Source organism: Bicyclus anynana, chromosome 11 (assembly GCF_947172395.1).
Source record: "Bicyclus anynana chromosome 11, ilBicAnyn1.1, whole genome shotgun sequence".
Classification (NCBI taxonomy): domain Eukaryota; kingdom Metazoa; phylum Arthropoda; class Insecta; order Lepidoptera; family Nymphalidae; genus Bicyclus; species Bicyclus anynana.
Genome location: NC_069093.1, coordinates 3978065 through 3999029, shown reverse-complemented (window position 1 = coordinate 3999029; position 20965 = coordinate 3978065). Strand labels below are relative to the sequence as shown.

General features: G+C 35.5%; 1 protein-coding gene across 2 annotated transcripts; it reads left to right on the top strand.

Annotated features, from left to right (window-relative positions):
* Window positions 1–2165: 2165 nt before the first annotated feature.
* Window positions 2166–13101, top strand: LOC112048117 (cytoglobin-like). Of its 2 annotated transcripts, none has more exons than XM_024085499.2 (4): window positions 2166–2310; window positions 7086–7246; window positions 10149–10374; window positions 10840–13101. In XM_024085499.2, exons 2-4 carry the CDS (start codon window positions 7092–7094, stop codon window positions 10978–10980), a joined length of 522 nt encoding a protein of 173 aa, XP_023941267.1. In that variant the 5' UTR covers window positions 2166–2310; window positions 7086–7091; the 3' UTR covers window positions 10981–13101. The 2 variants fall into 2 exon arrangements, with proteins under 2 accessions (XP_023941267.1, XP_023941266.1); XM_024085498.2 differs by lacking the exon at window positions 2166–2310 and adding an exon at window positions 4924–5016.
* Window positions 13102–20965: the final 7864 nt, after the last annotated feature.

Below are 20965 nucleotides of genomic sequence, written 5' to 3'. Positions count from 1 at the left end.
TTTCGGAGGGTGTGGGTTCGAAACCGGTCCGGGGCATGCACCTTCAACTTTTCAGTTGTGTGTATTTTAAGAAATTATTAAATATCAAGGGTCTCAAACGGTGAAGGAAAACATCGTGAGGAAACCAGAAAATTAAGAAAAAAAATTTTCTTAATTTTCTGCGTGTGTGAAGTCTGCAAATCCGCATTGGGCCAGCGTGGTGGACTATTGGCTTAACCCCTCTGATTTGCTAGACTGACTTTCGGAGATTCGAGCTCATCAGTGATCCGAATATGGGTTGATAACCACGAACGACTAGCAAACACCCCGAGGTTTCACCTGCATAGTCCTGTGGGAAATGCACTATAGATAAAAGTGTAAAATTATATAAAATACAAGTAACAAGATCACCATAACAATGACTTTAAAATCGCCTTATAGTATAAAGTACAGTAGTTTATATCGATAATAAGGTCACAATGTCATCACATCGATCAGCGAGACATCTTCAAGTAAGCTGTAATTTATCGACAGTTTTGTACGTGAAATATATTTCCTAAATAGCTATCAGGGGGTGATTAGTGATCGATACTGATGTCAAAAATGCAATCAGTAAAATTTTGTCTGTCTGTCTGTATGTTCGTTAGGTATAGAAACAAAAACTACTTCGACGGATTTTAACGAAACTTGGTACAATTATTCTTCATATCCCTGGGCAGGTTATGGTATGGTTTCCGTCACGCTGCGATCAATAAGAGCAGAGCAGTGAAGGGAAATGTTGGGAAAACGGGAGAAGTTACTCCATTTTTACAGCGATACTACTGCAAGGGCTGGATTAAAGAGGTCTAAGGGCGGACGAAGTCGCGGGCGTCCGCTAGTCTGATAATAATTAGATAGGTACCTACTATTAAGTTCGTCAATAGCAAAGATTCCTTATCTTCCCTATTGACGAAGTGTTGACCGATAATTATGATACTCGGTGGTCTTTAAAACTAGACTCATAACTTACTATAACCTATAAGCATAATTTCAAATGTTATTATACCTATAGGCTATTATTACACCTGCATCCAGCGAATCCCTGCGACTCGTTTGATGTCGTCTGTCCAGGGTAGCCATTCCAGCACTTTGGAACGCCAACGTTCATTGGCTCTTCGAACTATGTGCCCTGCCCATTGCCACTTTAGCTTCGCAACTCGTTGAGCTATATCGGTGACTTTGGTTCTTCTGCGGATCTGCTCATTTTTGATTCGATCACGCAGAGATACTCCTAACATAGCTCGTTCCATTGCCCGCTGCGTGACTCTGAGCCTTCTTATGAGGCCCATAGTTAGCGATCAAGTCTCGGAACCATAGGTCATTACTGGCATGCACTGTTCTAAGGCTTTTGTCTTCAGGCACTGAGGAATTTCGGACGAAAAGATGTCGCTAAGTTTCCAGAATGCAGCCCAGCCGAGTTGGACACTACTAGGTCCTACATCCTTCGAAGCGTCGGGAATTTGGTGCCGGGCTCGCTATCAGACTTTCCAGAGTTTTAAAAGTTTTATGTAAAAGATAAAGAGCCATGATAGCCCTTTGATATGAACTTTTCCTCCGATTCCGGAGGGTGCGGGTTCGAATCCGGTCCGGGGCATGCGCCTCCAACTTTTCAGTTGAATTAAATATCACGTGCCTCAAACAGTGAAGGGAAAACATAGTGAGACAACCTGTATACCTGAGGATTTTCTTAATTCTCTACGAGTGTGAAGTCTGTCAATCGGCATTTGGCCAGCTTAGGACTAAGGGCTAACTTCTCTCATTCTGAGAGGAGACTCGTGCTCAACAGTGAGCCGAAGATGGGTTGTTAATGACAATGATATTTTATCCCTGTATTTTCACGGGAACAGGCGTGGAGTATCAATATAAAATTTATAAAATTATTGCCATTTCCCATCTGACAGGATGTTTAGATTATTTATGTTTAGGTTGCCTGGAAGAGATCACTATTAGTGATAAGGTCGCCTTTTGCCTAAAAATGTATGTGTTCTATTGTTATTTTCTGTTCTGTGCAATAAAGTTGTTATAAATAAATAAATAAATAAATAAAATAAAATAAGTGAAATAGAAGAATCGTCGCGCTATCTCCCGCGGTTCTTGCGACGTTCTGCGATTATATTTAAGAACCAACTGATATGAAAGCATGAGCTATCAACTATAATTCAATATAAACTCGTTAGTGCCGCGTCCAGCTCGCACCAAACTACACGTGCCTTACATACGTACATAGCACGCCGTATAAATACACGTGTTTGTTGACGAAAGTTGACATATTGACCGGATTATACACAAACGGTACGCACATTTATATATTTTTTTGTTATTAAAAAATCGTGTCAGTGAGATATACATAACCTAAATGTTTTACAAGTGATTTTTAAAAGGTATTTTTTGTTTGCGAATGTTTTCTTGGCTTCTGATGATAATTAAATCTATTTATACTATTTAATTAATTCGAGATGTTCAATGATATCTAAGTATAATGATTATTTGATTAATTTATAGACTTTAATCAAATCAAATCATCGTTTATTTGCACAAAACAATGTGGTGACAAAAGATGACAAAGTATATGTACAATGTTTTCGCCTTCAAGGACGTGCTAATTTTAATAATTTTATAACTATATCAATAATGAGTGATATATATGTATATGAATAACTTTAATTATATAGTAAATATTTTATATCTAACTGCCGGGTGTCCTGGATTTCGTCCCTAATCCCCAGATTTCATAAACTTTCTCCTTTTTCATTAACTTTATCCCCTTTATACCTACTTTTTGTATTCTATTAAAATGGGGGTGCAAGTATATAAATTTAAAAGGACCCAAGGTGATTTAATTTATAGATTTTAATCAAATCAAATAATCGTTTATTTTCACAAAACATGTGGTTAAGTTACAAAGTTACATTAAACTTCATCTTGCTTCGTGCTTTAACAAGATTCTTCCTACCACCTGGATCGAGGTAGCAGCTGAAAATCAGCGCCGCTTGGCCAAGTACTTTGCTTGGTTTATGCGGCACAATGCTGAGCTGTTACCTTTTTTCAAGGTTGTGCCAAACATAACGAAGTGGTTTTTGATGCTTCAACTACTTTAGTTTTGATTTTCAATTGATCAGGTGGTTGAAGCATCAGACACAACAATAGTGCTTAATTAGGCATTGTGGTGTATGGCACAATTTTTTAAATAAATGTTTTTTCTTTCTTTCTTTCTTTCTTTCACCTTTATGTAACACCACCAGGAAAAATCGCAATATACCTACCATTTTCTACCACCTTCATCCTCATTTCCTACCAGGGGCGATGTTTCCTAACAATCCAATGCCTATCGGGTTACCTTTAAAAAATCGACGAGTTTTACGGACATACATAATTAAATGTACTCAATCGAAAATCCATTCTGACTAAAAAACCACAACCACAAAGGTTGTCTACGAGAAAATTTCAGTCTTCGCTACTGATAGGTACTTTATAATACAGATATCAACTCTTAGTCCCAAAGTTAAGGGTATAGCATGTGTTATGGGTACTAAGGTAGCGGATTATATCACATATCCATACTACTATAAAGCTGAAGAGTTTGTTTCTTTGTTTGCTTGAACGCTCTTATCTCAGGAACTACTGGTCCGATTTAAAGATTTTTTTCAGTTTTATATAGCCCATTTATCGAGGAAGGCTAAGGATACTATCCGCGTATTCCTACGGGAACGGGAACCACGCGAGTGAAACCGCGCGGCGTCAACTAGTAATTACATAAACATAGGGATTACCTCAGACGCGACAAATTTGGAAATTCCTCCACGCCCTCCAATGCGAAACCCAACTTAGTTATGTACGCACAGGGAAGGAAATATCTTCCTTTTACGTGTCCACATTTATACGTACGAATGTTTGAATGGTTCATCCACTAAAAATAATCATGGCTCTACAATTCCACATTGTAACCATTGATGCCTTTACCACAAACCGCGGTCCTGAGCTACGTGCATTCTTGTGACAAGTATTATTATCACCAATGGGATAAATACAGACACATTGGTAATTTATGATTAGATCTTTAAAATCTTAATTACAACAGCTACAGCATTGAAAAAACTGATTCAAAAAGGATAAATTTGAAAAATCCGAAAAAAAAATAATTAGGTGGTGTTATTTGCATATTATATCAATCAATTACGGGACATTCTGTATAATAATAAATATTTAAATACATACATATAAATTAAATTGAAATGTCTGTTTGTGATTGCAAAATAACTGTGTTTTAATAACTGCTTCTGCTTAATGATATTAGAACACAATTTGGTTTTTTTTTAAATTTTTGTCTGTCTGTTTGCCCGGGCTAATCTTTAGAATGTATAGACAGAATTTAATGGGATTTGCATAGCAATTTATAGGAGGTAATTAAACAACATCTAATAAGCTAATTAAGTAACTACTAGCAAACAGAGCCGTTTTCAGTTGTGTGCATATTAAGAAATTATTAAATATCAAGTGTCTCAAACGGTGAAGGAAAACATCGTGAGGAAACCTGCATGCATACCAGAAAATTACCTTAATTTTCTGCGTGTGTGAAGTCTGCCAATCCGCATTGGGCCAGCGTTGTGGACTATTGGCTTAACACCTCTCATTTGCTAGACTGACTTTCGGAGACTCGAGCTCATCAGAGATCCAGATATGTGTTGACAACCACGAACGACTAGCAAACACCCCGTGGTTTCACGTGCATAGTCCTGTGGGATATGCACTTTAGATAAAAGTGTAAAATTATATAAAATACAAGTAACAAGATCACCATAACAATGACTTTTAAATCGCCTTATAGTATAAAGTAGAGTAGTTTATATCGATAATAAGGTCACAATGTCATCACATCGATCAGCGAGACATCTTCAAGTAAGCTGTAATTTATCGACAAGTACCAATAGTCTATTTGCAGTATTCGTCCTACATTGACGTCGTGTGCAAATTTTGTTTTTAATACAAGAAATAAACCACGTGAGTCCCTCTCGTATCAATCGATAAACAAGTAAATTTTAACATTCGTGGGTGTTAATTAAGAAATTTAAATTTGTTTGAAAAAAATCTAATTTATTCATTAAAAACAATAATTTCTTAATTTTGACGATCTAGAAGTTGGCAGTGGTTCTCAACTGAGTGTTTGATTCCCAGCTTGGGTCCGTGTAGGATTTTATATTTTCTTAATGGGATCAGGTCTATTTGGCTATAAGCCACGTAGAAACCATCCGAGACATGGGTAGATGAACCTACTTCTTCCAAGTAAGCTTGCTTTCATCTTCTATCGCAGTTAAGGGCTAACTTGTCTTTAAATAAAAAAAAATATAAAAAACTTACATATTGATGCTTTAGTATTAATATGTTAAATACTATTTTACTTACTCAGTTACAAAATCCTGCATATTGTTGTTATTCTTAGGATAATAACAACTTACAAAGCAAATTAAACACCAAACGATGGTAGCAAAACGTTTATTATTACCTACCGCAGTCAATTTAGCTCTAAATTCCTTTTTCGTTTAATAACAGTTCCACATAAAAAGGTCAAGGCAGATGTGTGAAATGTGAGAGAGGTCTAATTGTAGAGCAGTAGATAACAATAATTATTAATTACGATAATGATGAAATACGCTTACATTATAACAACGATAAGAAAAACGACACTACGTTATTCATCAATATTATATCGAAATTATAGAAAGCCAACTTTCAAAGATGTACCTACTAATTTGTTCATAAAAGTTACTCAAAAATTCTAAGCTTTTATGAAAACAATTTTTTTGCCGCTTGGAAATGCTTTTGCGCATCCCGATCGGAAATTTGCAGACAAAACTGCGCAGTTTACGCCCGGGTATAAGGAATTAGTTGGCTGACTAGAATACTACCAAAAACCTGTGTCCTTTTATTTAAGGAAAACGTACCATCCACATAACACCATCCACCCCCCCGAAATATAAGGTACCTATTATTCATCAATATTATATCGAAATTATGGAAAGCCAACTTACAAAGATGTACCTACTATATTTGTACATAAAAGTTACTCAAAAATTCTAAGCTTTTATGGAAACAACTTTTTTGCCGCTTGGAAATGCTTTTGCGCATCCCGATCACAAATTTGCAGACAAAATTGCGCAGTTTACGCCCGGGCATAGAACGCGTTAGCTGATAGTGTTTGACAAAGTATTTAGTATCTGCGGAGCTTGTGTCCTTTTATTTTTGGAAAACATACCATTAATCCACTGAAATCTAAGTTTTTAATGTGAATACAAAGAAAGCCAGGACAAGGAAAGCGACAAACACAATAATGGTGGACTTTTTATCGGATAACCATTCATTGGAGCAGTGATTTAAGTCGGGCTTCCGTATAAGAGTCTCTAGGGTTCCGCGAAATTATTTAACATCTACCACAGTTACCACAGATTGGATGCTACCATTTGATATTGGATTATATATTAAGTGTATTTGATGGGTGTACCGCTATCTTTAAACTTTGGGATCTTCTGCTTTAGAGAGTGCATTCACAGTAGAACAGCGCGACGTCATGAACGGTAGCATACATATTCGATGGACACCTAATCAATCGATCCTTTCGCCGAGTCCTTTTAAGCTTTTTGCACGAACGTTTTTATTTTAGAGGTGTACAATGTATGTCATCTGCCATTGTTGCCAGGTGTCCGGATAAAACCGGAAAAATTAGGTTTTTCTATTCCGTGTCCGGCCAAAATAAACGGTGTCCAGCTTGTACGGCTTTTGTTAGGCTTTGCATTTAGCAAACGACGAGTGTGTGTGGGAACAAAATTTACGGTAATAATCAAGAATGCATGATATTACTTAAAAAGAACTGTCGTACCTACCTATTAATACTGATGTACACAAAATCCTGAATAAGGTATAGTAAGGCTGTCCAGCCTTTTTACCCAAATGTCAGGCAAAACTGGGTGGACTGTCCGGCTTCTAATTTCGGCGACCTGGCAACCTGCGTGGCTGCAAGTTCACGGAATATACGCCATTTCTATTGCTTTGCCTAATTCTATGGTTGTGATCAGGTCCAAATGGGCAGCCTGGTGAGCCAGCTATGGTGGGGCGGGGACCCGGACGAGGTGAGCTCTGTGTCGGGGTTGAGCAGACGCGACATCTACGCTGTGCAGAAGTCCTGGGCCCCAGTACATGCCAACAACGTGGCAGTGGGCACGGAGTTATTGAAAAGGTAATATTTGAAAATTGCAGCCTGGTATTCCATCATTTTCATCTTAACGGCACACTGAAGGGTTATACTTCCCTCCATGTAAGTGGATACCGAATTCGGACCTACCATGCGGGTTATCGTTGGCAATGGATAATGAGGAATTTTCTAAATAAAATACATTTAAGTATGGATTGATTAGTTCCTTGCACTGTACCTAAGTGGATATCAAAAAGTAAAGTTACTACTGTTAGTTCATGGTGGCTGTGGATTCAGCCGCAACATAGTTGATCAGAAATTTCGAATGCTTTGTTGTAAAAATTTCAAAATTCCTCATTAATTTAATTCAAACTAAATTTAGTTTACAAGCATTTTTGAAACGTCAGGTCAGTCAATTTGTTCTGACTCTATCACCGGTTCGGAAATTAAGATTTTATGTAGAAATGTAGCAGGGGGTCTACCGGATACAGCATAATTTTTAAAGTGGTCTATGAGAAAAAACATTTTGGGAAACTCTGCCCTAGAGCATACCTTCGTAATAAAGGGTTATAATTTGTTCTCCTTTTGTTTTGTTAAGTAAATTTTTTAATTAATATTAGTATTCAGTGTTTTTTTAATAGTAAATCTGTTACAAAGATTTTATACTATACTAGTATATAGTATATTTTATTTTATACTAGTATGAAATATCGTTGATTTACTGCATTAAAATATTTCTTTTTTAACAAGCCAGTTAATATCATGCCGTTAACGTGTTTGTATATATATTATGACCATGACCTTAAACTTGTTTAGTCTAATAAATAAATAAAAATAATATGCAAACGCCACATTAAGCCACTTTATCTTCAAAGTAGCATAAACAAATATTCTATTTAATATTCATTTCTTATTTTGCTCCCGGCTACTTCATAACAAGCAAAAAATACGTTATCTCGTTATTTAAAAACAAAATAGAGCTTTGTAGAGAGATAGAGATTTATATATTTCAAATTTTAATTGTTTTGTTTTCTATGAACCTTTTTAAATTAAGGTGATTAAATGAAATAAGGAAAAGCCAAGCCTCGTATTATGCATAACCTACAAACCTATTTGCGATTTCTAAAACAAATTTGAGAGCCGTGATAACCCAGATGCCAGATAAACCTCCGATTCCGGAGGGTGTGGGTTCGAGTCCGGTCCGAGGCATGCATGCATTTTCAGTTGTGTGCATTTTAAGAAATTAAATATCACGTGTCTCAAGGAACAACCTGCATACTGCATACCTCTTAATTCACCCTGCGTGTGTAAAGTCTACCTATCCGCATTGGGCCAGAGTGGTGAACTAATTGGCGAGTATCCTCTCATTTTGAGAGGAGACTATCGAGCTCAGCAGTGAGCCGAATTTGGGTTGATAATAATTATAATAAAAACTAATTTGATAGATGACGTATCTTCCATTTAAACTTGGACCATTATGGGACAACCTGTATAACAAAATCGTTAAGCCAAAACTTTTCAAATACACATAAGTACACATTTTTAAATATTTTAAGATGTATATGTAAAACACATTTACCGAAACAAACGATAATTCGTTTAATTGCTTATTAAAATATTGTTTACTTTATCAGATTAATCTCAAGCTACTTTTACGAATAAATTTAAATCGAACATACATAACAAAATCGGAAAAAAAACATCGAATTAAGTACATTTATCAGATACACAATTGCCATAGCTCGTGTATAGTATTGATTGCTATTAAAATCTTTATTGCGCCCAATTTACGAGTAACTCTAAACGAATGTCAGCAAGTGGCACACAATACTGCAGTGATTCAATTACATTTTATTGCTTACATTGCTCGACATAATAGAATGCGTGCTACTGTGTCTTAGGGTGCATCCACACTGCTAGTAAAATAATGGACTTTTTTTTTATTGTTTACAAGTTACCCTTTGACTACAATCTCACCTTATGGTTAGTGATGATGCAATATAAGATGGAAGCGGGCCAACTTGTTAGGAGGAGCATGAAAACCTTTCGGTTTCTACACGACATCGTACCGAAACGCTAAATCGCTTGGCGGTACGTTTTTTCTGGTATCCCGGTTTTCTCAGTTATGCAAGAATACTAGAGTTCAATTAACGTCAGAAAGAAAGGAATATTTAACCCACACATTTTAAAAATATTGAAAAAGTAATTTGATACCGAGAGTTGTTAATTTTCATTAACGTCAAAAGCTTTTTATAATCACAAACAGCCTGCCAATTTTTTTTACATTTAAAAATTTTCGAATGCCAAAACAAACAATGCTTTTATTCCGATATATTCTGGTTAGGCAAGATTTCCGTTTCAATATTGTGATTTTGGAAAGAATCCAATATTATATTACTTATAATCTAATATTAATAGAAGTTCTACCTTAGCTTTTAGCGTTTTCTGCCCTCCTAGCACTAGTGGCACGTCGATTCTTTTTCTACGATCGCTAACGCTTTGAAAATTAGAAAGATGTATGGGAATGACATTTGCTATCGACAGGTCACGTGATCTAGATCTGTCATCCCCAAATACGCCTAAGTCATTGACATATTATTATTATAGAGCAACTTTTTTGTAGAGTACAGCGCAACTTTATCTCCCTTAACTTGGCTAAGGCTCATGTAACTGTATCGACAACCAGACGTAAAAAAAAATGCTGCTTAGCGGCAGAAATATGTTAAATGTATTTTTATTGTTTTTAATTTTTTCAAATGTGTTGTCTGAAACCTAATCTATGCGTCAGGTGACCCAAGAATTAGGGCTTATTTGACACTTATGTTAAGCATCTGCTTTGCCATCCAAAGGGATAGGTAATATAGCGCCAGGTAGTGGCGTGCTCAAGGTGTTTAACTAGGGCACTCACATGATTTTTTTTTAAATAACCAATTTGTTTTTTTACCAGATACTTCCGCGCGTATCCAAATGCGAAGCAATACTTCCGTATGATAAGGAACCTGTCCGAGGATGATTACGACAGTAACATACAGTTCAAAGCTCACGTGGTAAGCCTGATGACGTCGCTCAACCTGGCGGTCAGCACCCTCGACCAGCCAGAGGTCGTGGCCGCACTGATGCAGAAGCTCGGAGAGTCGCATGGAAAGAGGAAAATACAGGAGAAAGATTTTCACGTTAGTATAATATTGTAAACTAGCGTTACCCCCTACCTTACCCTTACCCCTCCCCTACCCTACCCCTACATTTTTCTTATTATATTTTTTAGATTTTGTCTGTCGTTGGCCTCCGGTGTGGATTGTCTTCCTACTCCCAACAAGTTACCCCGCTTCCATCTTAGATTACATCATCAGGTGACATTGTGGTCAAAGGCTAACTTGTAAATAATAAAAAAAAAAAATAAAGAAGATTGACTAACAAAGCTGATGATTTTTAACTCTATACAACAGCTACATTATCTATACTTCTATACTAATATTATAAAGGGAAAGGATTTGTTTGTTCGTTTGCATTGAATAGACTCCGAAACTACTAAACCGATTTGGAACCACTCGGATAAAACCGCGCGGCATCTGCTAGTCATTAAATAAAATCAAAAAACGTTATATGGAAAGGTTCTGAATGATTTCTATAATTTGCAGGATTTAAAAGGCGTCATAGTAAAAATGTTCATTGAAGTACTGAAACTTGACGACTCAACGCTCGGCGCTTGGGGCAAGACTGTGGAATTCTGGTACAAGCATATCTTCCAAACCCTATCAATACCAGACGAGCAGAGATAATGTAAAGAAAACCATAACATTTTCAAGACCAAATAATTGATCTAAGTTACTACAGGTATGATACGAATTATCGGAACGAATGTAAATTTAGCAGGAATATCTTTGACCTGTAGCCATGTGACACATCGAATAGCTTTCTACAAACGCTAACGATCCCAATGATATTTAATACTTGAGAATGGGCACTACTGCATCAACAATGCGGCGGGCAAATGTGTTTATTTGTCTTAATTTCATTTAGTCGCTTATAAAACAATGAACGTTATATAAACAAATAATTAGGATATAACGCCTACAGTGTCTAGTTTTGTTGTACCTATAAGTACATAAATATACTCAGTGGCAGAAATATTCGCCCATTTTAATATACTCGCGTCATATTAAAGTGGGCGGATAATTGTGCCTCTTAATGGAATGAATGACAAAATTGTGCATGTGTGCGCTCAGCGGTGTAGCTAAATTCAGCAAGGCACGTAACCTATCTATAGTATAAAATTATCATTGAACGATTCGAAAACTAAATAAATTAATGGGAATGACAGATCCGACCGATCACGTGACCTCATGATAGCAAATGTCATTCGCATACATTTTTTAATTCTCGAAGCGTGAGCGTTTGTAGAAAGAGAATCGACGTGCCATATGGCTAAAGACCCTTATTAGTTTTATATTGTTGCTTGTTATAAAAAAATATACACAACTTTAATGAGTCAAATAATTATGTATGTTTATAAAACTTAAAAGACACCGCACATAGTCGTTAAATTCATCATTGCGAATGATATAAATGTACCTACTCGTTCTTTACTCAGATTAAGTACAAATCACGATGTTATCAAAGTGTTGATAAATTATATTGCGCTAAACCTACTTGCCGCTGGTCACAACGGCTGATAATATCTATTTAAAGAAACCATTTAATATATTTATTACATATCCACTGACTGAAAGGTAACGAATTCATAATACGTATATAGATACGTCTTGAATATAAATAGCTTAGTTACGTATAATATTTATATTCTCCAGATATTCCATCCACTAAAGGTATTTTTGTAAATCTTGTACTTGAGAATGGCGTATAAACTATTTTTTTTGTGACCAGACTTTGTAACGTAGATTGTAATACAAGGGGCTAAAATTACCCATTACGATGACACGAAACTCTGGGAACCGAATTAAAGTGCGTTTTTAGCACCGTGTGTTAATTACAATCACGAGAAAATAAAACACGCAAAATTCTGGATATTTCTTATTATTTTATGAAATAATAGTATGTAAAGTTTATTTTCATGAGTATTCCACTTATGAATAAACGCGCTTATTTTGGCTCGTTGGTAATCTTAGACCTTAATGGTCTAACTTGGTAACACACAAAAAAAGATTCCCGAGATAAATATGGAATTTTATGCTCGCTCTAGTACTCTACAATGTCGAACTTTTCGACTTAGAAAATTGAAAAATTAATAAATTTATTAATAACCTAAATCACAACTAAAATTGAATATTTACTCGTAAATTCATGACATTACTATGTATTGTGTAAATTATGACGTGGAATTTTCATTTTGCTTGATCATCTCAATCATAGTAATTTTCAATTCAACTATTATTTTTGCAGATATAATATGACAAAGTTGTACTATGCGTCCATTATGCGACAGTGTACATATAATTATGACATATCAAGGTAACACACACTTAATATGTCACCTATCATTATATTAATTTGCATTTTTTGCTGTACACTAACAAAATAACCTACAAGTATTTATTTACAAAGGAAATGAAGATCTTGAATCATTTTTGTATTCAATGGATTTTTAATATAATAACCATTTACATTTTATTAAAATTCAGTAAAAACTTAGTTAGTTGACCTTTTGAAGGTACATGAATATTTTTTCTATGTTTTATCATTACTACAAAGTATACTCGTAGGGAGCTAAGTTGCAAAAAAAAAACTTTTTAAAAATTTTGTTACAGCATTGTATTATTATTAGTTATTATATATTTATGTTTTTTTTTTAAATTTTGTGTTTGAGGATAGATAAAAATTATTATGTATAATTAATATATTATAATTGTCTATACATATCTATACCTATTTCCAAAGATTAAGTACCTTTTAAGTAGTTATTAGTTTAGTAAGTACCTACACCAAAATTAAAAGATCGTATAAAATGATACCAGTAATTTTTTAATTAATTCTGTAAAAATGTTATTGTAAATATCTTGATAAAATATAATAATACCCATGTGGTTAAATTTTGTACTTTTTATATTTTAAGTTTTTAATTTGTTGTAGAATTAAATGAATTCGTTAATATAAGCTCTTTCATTTGATACCCATATTGTTTGTCAGTAAGTAGAGACGCTACCATCGGTTTGGAAAGGCAATTGATTTTATCACCATTATCAAATAAATTATGGTATCAATTATCTAATTTAAAACTTATCTACTTATAGTCCGTAAATATTTGATCTACCTACATAAATATTTGCATGATATTTGTAACACTGAAAATGACGGAAATATCGCTGAACATACATAAATATAAAACATACATACAGCCAAACGTAGAACTTCCTCCTTTTTTTAAAGTCGCTTAAAAAGAAAACATTATCACCCTATGCCCGCCAACCTAAATTGGACCAGCATGGTGGAACCAGTGGTGAATTTACACGCTAAGAATGACGAAAATGTTTTACATATAATTATACAATATTGGCGTTTTGTAAGCGAGGAAGTCGATATTTATTAAATGTAATATTATATTTATTATATTGTACTATTGCTATCTAGTACTATTACTATCTATGCGCCTTTGCCATCATAAAGCTAGATCATTGATCCCTTTACGGCCTTTACTGAAAAAGCCATTCAGACGGGAATCAACAAAATCTTTGAAGGCGCTTTGGACTCATCACAGTTGAATTGTTTCCCTTGCAAGAATTTATCCAAATTTCGAAAAAAAAACTTGAAATCATGAGAATGACTTACATATGACTTACTTAGATAATGAAAAAATTGTATAAATCAACTAACATACGTCAAAGTTAGTGAAATTGGTCTGCAGGTGAGATCGCTGTCAAGGACTAACAACAGTCGAGCACGAGTCCCTGGTTAGACCAATAGTCCACCACACTGGCCCAACGCGGATTGGTAGATTTCACACACATAGAGAATTAGAAAAATTATTAGGTATGCAGGTTTCCTCACGATGTTTTTCGCTCACCATTTGAAACACATGATATTTAATTTGTTAAAATGCACATAACTGAAAAGTTGGAGGTGCATGCTCCGAACCAGTTTCAAACCTACGCCCTTCGAAATGAAGGCAGAGGTCATATCCACTGGACTATCACGTCCCTATGCTAATACTAATATACTAGAATAAAGACTGCGCTTTCATTTGAGACCCTACTCGAGTATATTTGCAGACATTCGTCTTCCCACTTTAATCTCACATAACTTTTAAACGGCTCAACCGATTTTCATCAAACATATCAAAGAACACTCGCCTATAAGTTACCTTTAATACAAAAAAAAAACTTATTTCAAATCGCTTCATCCGTTCGTTCATACCCATCTTTTTGCGTCAGGGTTTAAAAAAAGTACGTATAAACTTTCAAGAGACATTCCGCAAAAGGGCGTAAAACATTCATAACTGGTGAATTCCACGTGACGCTCAATTTCACCGACCTACATATTTTATTACGTGTAAAATGAGTCAGCCTTTGAAGATTAATACCTACATAATATTGCTCTTTGATGTAAGCGGGGATGTAATATGCATATATTCCGAACCGCACCTTTTTATACCAACTCGCCGTATCGTTTCGACATACTTACTTGAAAGTTTTATTAGTAGTTTTTCTTTTCGAGTATGTTCATAAATCAGTCAGTGAGTCAATCAGGACAAATAGCCAGTGGTTAGATATGCCTTTAGTTTGTAAGGCTGCTTCGAGTTTTGCGTCGAGCTGTAAAAGCTTTTAGCTATTTTCCAAAACGTTCTCAGTGAAAATTGTCTGCGTCGATTTTTCCCGGACGTAGCTGGCCGACTGTGCCGATGTGGGCGCGAATCCGGTCCCGGGCATGCACCTCCAACATTTCCATTGTGTGCATTTTAAGAAATTAAAATATCACGTGTCTCAATCGTGAGGAAACCTGCATACCAGAAAATTTTCGACGACAGTGGTGGACTATTGCTCTAACCCCTCTCACTCTGAGAGGAGACTCGAGCTCAGCAGTGAGCCGGATATGGGTTGATACCGAAGCTAATATAAGCGTGTTAGAAACTCAACAAGGCAGTTACATCACAAAATTACAACACAGAAATAACGCGAGTCTGTAGGTATATGTACTGAGGACTCCATACATATTAAACATTTCCCTAAAGTCACGTCTACCTCATTTCCTAAACACGTTCGACGTGTCAACTCCCCAAAGTTGTGTTTTGGCACAAGTTCCGCCTGCTCGTTTGAATGTACCTCAAAACTAATAGCCCGGGATCCGTGGAACAAATTTTTTAATAGGGATGATGACTAGGTTTCAATATATTGATTTTTATGATACATTCGGGTAAATAGGGTCAATGTTAGTAATTTTGTTTGAACGCACATACAAATCTAACGATCATTACATTAACTACGACGTCATTAGTTCGTGCCATTTTGTATTTTCAGTGATCCGCGGCAGCGCCGCAAATCTGACCCTTTAAATCCCTGTAGCTCCGAAAGTAATGATCGCAGATACCCTGTTACTTTTACAAAATTGCTTTACTATTAGCATATTCTTAATTTATATACAATTTAAAAAACTGTTATCATCCCTAATCAAGTTAATTTTCCGTGAGTAGCTACATCTTGATGAGACGCTTAACTTTTTACAAAAATTCTTGATTTAGGTAGCTAACTAGATAATAAAAATTTCTAAGCGTCAAAATGAAGCAATGTACCTACCACGCAATTTGTAGGTCATTGTGGTTGTTAAGTAGAAAACTATTAAATAAGAAACAGCTGAAAATCAGCGAGTTAATAACAACTTTTAATAATCTTCTTATTGATACAAGTTTGCAGGAGGAAAGTTAACAAAAGTTGTTACTAACCAGATGTTTTTTTACTGTTGCTAAATTAATAGTTATATTACTTAACAACCACAATGTCCTACAAATTGCGTGGTACATTGTCTCGATCCGACGACGGTAGTAATCACTTGTTTTGTTTCACGGATCCCGGGCTTTAACTATGGATTATGGTTTTATTTATTTTAACACTATGCTAAACTACTAAGAAAGTTATTTTATCATTTATAAAATTGTGTGCTCACCAACCTGCATTGGAACAGTGTGGTGAGTATGAGCTTCATAACAAGTACAAGCACAGAGAGTAGTAGTAGGGCCATTAAAATTGGATGATAATGATGATGATATATGGTTTACAAATATACATATTTCTTTATATAAAGAACGCTCTTTGAACTAAGTATCAATTGTTGATACATTCTAATTACTTTTAAAATCTCGCACCAATTTGAATCAATTAAAAAACTACTCGTTCTTTGATACATTGTTTTATCTTTATGATCATAGTTATGATCATAGTTGTAAAGTAAAACTATTACTCGTACGTTCGAATCTATACTTCTAATAAAACTGGTCAAATTCTATACATTTGTTCACAATTTGAGATTTTACTTATACCATTTGTAACAACAAACGTTGCCATGGCATAACGGACGCCAGCGTACATTTTGTACATTCTGTACATTGAATATATTTTGAAAATTTTTGTTGGGGGGCATTAAGTATATAATCGATACTGAAGCTAATAATACTTTTTTTCGATTTTTTGTCTGTCTGTCTGTCTGTCCGTCTTTTTTTTTTGTTATTCGGGCATCACGCTGAAACTACTGAATGAATTCAAATGAAACTTGGCACGGTTTAAGACTATAATACGGAGAAGGTCATAGGATACTTTTTATTGCGAAAATAAAATAGAAAGAGGGTGAAATAGGGGTTGAAAGTTTATATTGATTTCCATGCGAACGAAGTCGCGGGCGTCCGCTAGTATTTAAATAAGTAGGTACATACAGTCATATTATATGTATCTACTTATATAACAAAGCGCAGCTTAATTCAATGCTAATTAAAGATAACAAAACCTTGAGTTAAAATCCGTTCCTATAAATAAAACATAAGTGCCGTCTGTAGGACTCCATCGATCCACAAAAGACTTGACCACTTAGCCTAGAAGTACAAGTATCTACCTTCTTAATAGCTAGTACTTACTACTTACTCAATCGCACAGATTAATCTATACTAATATTATATAGCTGAAGAGTTTGTTTGTTTGACTGAACGCGCTTAACTCAGGAAATACTAGTCCGATTTGAAAAATTCTTTCAGTGTTAGATAGCCTATTTATCGAGAAAGGCTTTAGGCTATATATTGTCCCCGTATTCCTACGGGAACGGGAACCACGCGGGTGAAACCGCGCGGTTCACCTAGTCAATAATATACAGATAGAGCGTACGGAACACGACGGTGTCGTAGCCGCTCCGAATACGAAATTCAAAAAAATTTTAATAAAAAAAATTCAACTCGAAAAATAAACTAAACTAAAAAGCAAGAAATAACTCCTTACCTATGTGCTACCTTCTGATCAGTTTGAAGGCGGTGCCAATCCAGTGTCATGTTTTAATTCAAGCCGTTTAAATTACAAAATTTCTGTGGTTCTTTCAGAAACGTCTATAAAAATAAAATAGGACCACCCTGTAATAAAACCATTCAAAACAAAAAAAGAATTTTCAAAATCGTACATAAAAAAAATAAAAAACAACATACATACAGCCGAACGTAGAACCTCCTCCTTTTTGGAAGTCGGTTAAAAAGTAATACATTCCCGAGTCAGTACGACACGAAGCGTCGTATCAGTAATTTTAAATATTATTCAAGAAAAATGGCGTCTTATGTTTTTAAATAATTTAAAAACTGTTCACAAAAACGAAAGAAATAAGATGGAGTATTTTTTTAATGATAATACCTATATTAATATACGTAATTGTTGTTAGTGTTTAATTTTGAAATACAAATTATGAAAAAAGTTTGTTTTGTTATCTGCATACAAGGAGACGCGTGAAGTTTGTTTTTTTATGGGTTTCAGCGCCTTCACCACGCTGCTTGCAAAGATCACTTCTGTATGATCTTTACTGTGTGGCTTAGAAGTACAAGTACCTTCTTAATTACACAATCGTTGGTTATTATTTTAGTGTTTTTTATTTCCCTATCTCTAGACGGCTTCCGTAGCACAGTGATATGCGCGGTGGACTTACAAGGCGGAGGTCCTGGGTTCAGTCGCCGGCTGGGCCGATTGAGGTTTTCTCAATTGGTCCAGGCCTAGATGATGGAAGGCTTCGGTCGTGGCTAGTTACCACAGGAAAGACGAACCGCCAAGCGATTTGCCGACCTCGAAATTTAACCTAAAGGGGTGTGGATTTTCCTCTTAACAAGCTAGCCCGCTTCCATCTTAAATTCCATAATTCAGACATTGTAATTACGAAAAAGCTAACTTGTAGATAATAAAAAAATCTACCTGACTGATTAAAATTAAGATTTCAGGTTAAAAATATCATCTGGTGCCTACTACCCTTCGTGGATATCATAAAGTAGATAGATGACATTGCCCACTTGACATTATGACTTTACGGAATACCCAAAATGCAGTTGTTATTACTTTTATGTTAATTATATTAAGTAGCTAACATAAGTCAAAGTTACTGAATTCTACTGAAAACGACTGACTCTTCAGTGGACCGTTAAAATGAGTTTATCATGATGTAGATTTACCCCTAGAACAAATATTTTCGACTAATCAATATAACTACTTTATAAGCTGGTTGCAGGGAGCCGCTGGATGCTCGCGGCTCGAGACCGTTTTGTTTGGAAGTCCATGCAAGAGGCATATGTCCAGCAGTGGACGTCCATCGGCTGTTAATGATGATGATGATGACTTTATAAGATATGAACCATGGTGGTAGTAGGTACTTTCAACTAGACTAGGCCCATGTAAGACTGCGATGCCTTGATCATTATTCTACTCAAATTCAACACACGAAACGGGACAATGAATCGTTATAGATAGTTATCATCGATTAACCAACTATAGCCAACGGTTTTGCACTATGAATAATATAGGTAAAGCAGGTATGGCAAACCGAAAATGAATTTTTGAAGCGACTCAATTACGAAAACTTCCTTTATAATCAAACTAAAAAGTGAATTTCAGTTAATTTACCGTGGCTGTCGAGACTTGCGGTCTCTACAAATTAATTTGTTAAAATACCTTATTTAAAGTCAAACTTTTACATTATTACGATTGATTTTAGTAATAATAAACTATTTCTTAAAAAAGAAATTTCAAAACATATCAAAAAAAACCACCAGAGATTTACGAAATCAGGAAATGCTTAATGTGATTGTGATTGAATTGGTGAATTACTAACCAAGATTATTTAACTACTTTATTGAAGGTAACAATAACAATTAAATATTAATTAAAAAGAATATAGCACTAGTAGCAGGCATAACAACTGGACATTGTCTGCTCAATAGATACCTCAAGATGAAAGATCCGTCAAGTCCAGGTCGTAATGAGGAGGAGACCAAAGATGGGAGTTACTAGGTAATACATTAAATGAAGCAGGTTTGACGAATCTCACCAGAATAATGCTGGGGACCTGAACCTGTGTCATAAAACATGGGAATTGGGTGGAATAGTCCCTAGTTAGGATTGAACACCCGACGTCGCCTCTCGAGATATATCATCATTATCAACCCATATTCAGCTCACTGCTGAGCTCGAGTCTCCTCTTAGAATGAGGGGGGGTTTGGCCAATATTCCACCACGTTGGCCATTGGCAGACTTCACACACGCCTAGAATTAATTAAATTCTCTGGTATGCAGATTTCCTCACGATGTTTTTCCTTCACCGTTTGAGACACATGCTATTTAATTTCTTAAAATGCACACAACTGAAAAGTTGGAGGTGCATGCCCCAGACCGGATTCAAACCCACACCGTCTGGAATCGGAGGCAGAGGTCATAATAACCACTGGGCTATCACAGCTCATGTATATATAAACCAGAGATTTATATAAAATGAAATTTTCTTTGCACTAAATGAGACTTCACTTTTAAATGTTCAGCGTCCCTGACGTAGAGGATTATTGTTTATGGATTGTATTGTCTAGATACGCATCTAAATTAGCGATGCTATCTCATGTGAATATGCAATGCGATATGCATTTGCAATTATAGAATTGACCGCGTGGTCGTTTAGGACTAAGACGTACTGCACAAAACAATAAAGGCAATCAAGATGTTCGTAGTTTCATCTATGTTTATAGTCCTCAGTTCTTTCAAAGGGTGCAATGACGCAAAATAAGTAGCTATTGAAGTACCTACACCAAATAGGGATAGATAGTCTTTGGACTACATTGTTGTGAATGTCCTAATAAATTATTCTGCTACGCATTAGAGACAATTTCTTATGTCCGCTCCAAATACGCTCGCGAATGAAGGCGCGATTTGAGAAACGGCATCAGCATAGCAAGTGACGCGACGGGTAGCAGAGACAGTGATTGTACCATTATTTTGTGGTAGAGGAAACACCTCGAACAGGTCCAAGGACTTGTGACCTTGGGAGTAGGTTTAAGGGATCCCTTTAGAATGTTCATGTTCTCCACGCCCACACTAAACAATTTATGATCAATTAATTACAACATAAAACATTATCAATAATTACAGCACAAAACATTATTAATAATTACAACGAACAATATTGGACAAAATCAAGCAGCGTGACGGTGTCCACGCTGCCTTTCAAACAACTGAGCTCAAGTCATCAATTACCCTCTTATTAATACCAATACTGATACCTCCCCTCCACAATAACATAAATAATGAATGTTAATGATAACGC

Bases quoted from the DNA above. Each gene is read 5' to 3' on its own strand.
- LOC112048117 (XM_024085499.2), top strand. From the start codon at position 7,092: ATGGGCAGCCTGGTGAGCCAGCTATGGTGGGGCGGGGACCCGGACGAG. The intron at 7,247-10,148 runs GTAATATTTGAA...TTTTTTTACCAG, and splicing joins GGCACGGAGTTATTGAAAAG to ATACTTCCGCGCGTATCCAA. The intron at 10,375-10,839 runs GTTAGTATAATA...TATAATTTGCAG, and splicing joins TACAGGAGAAAGATTTTCAC to GATTTAAAAGGCGTCATAGT.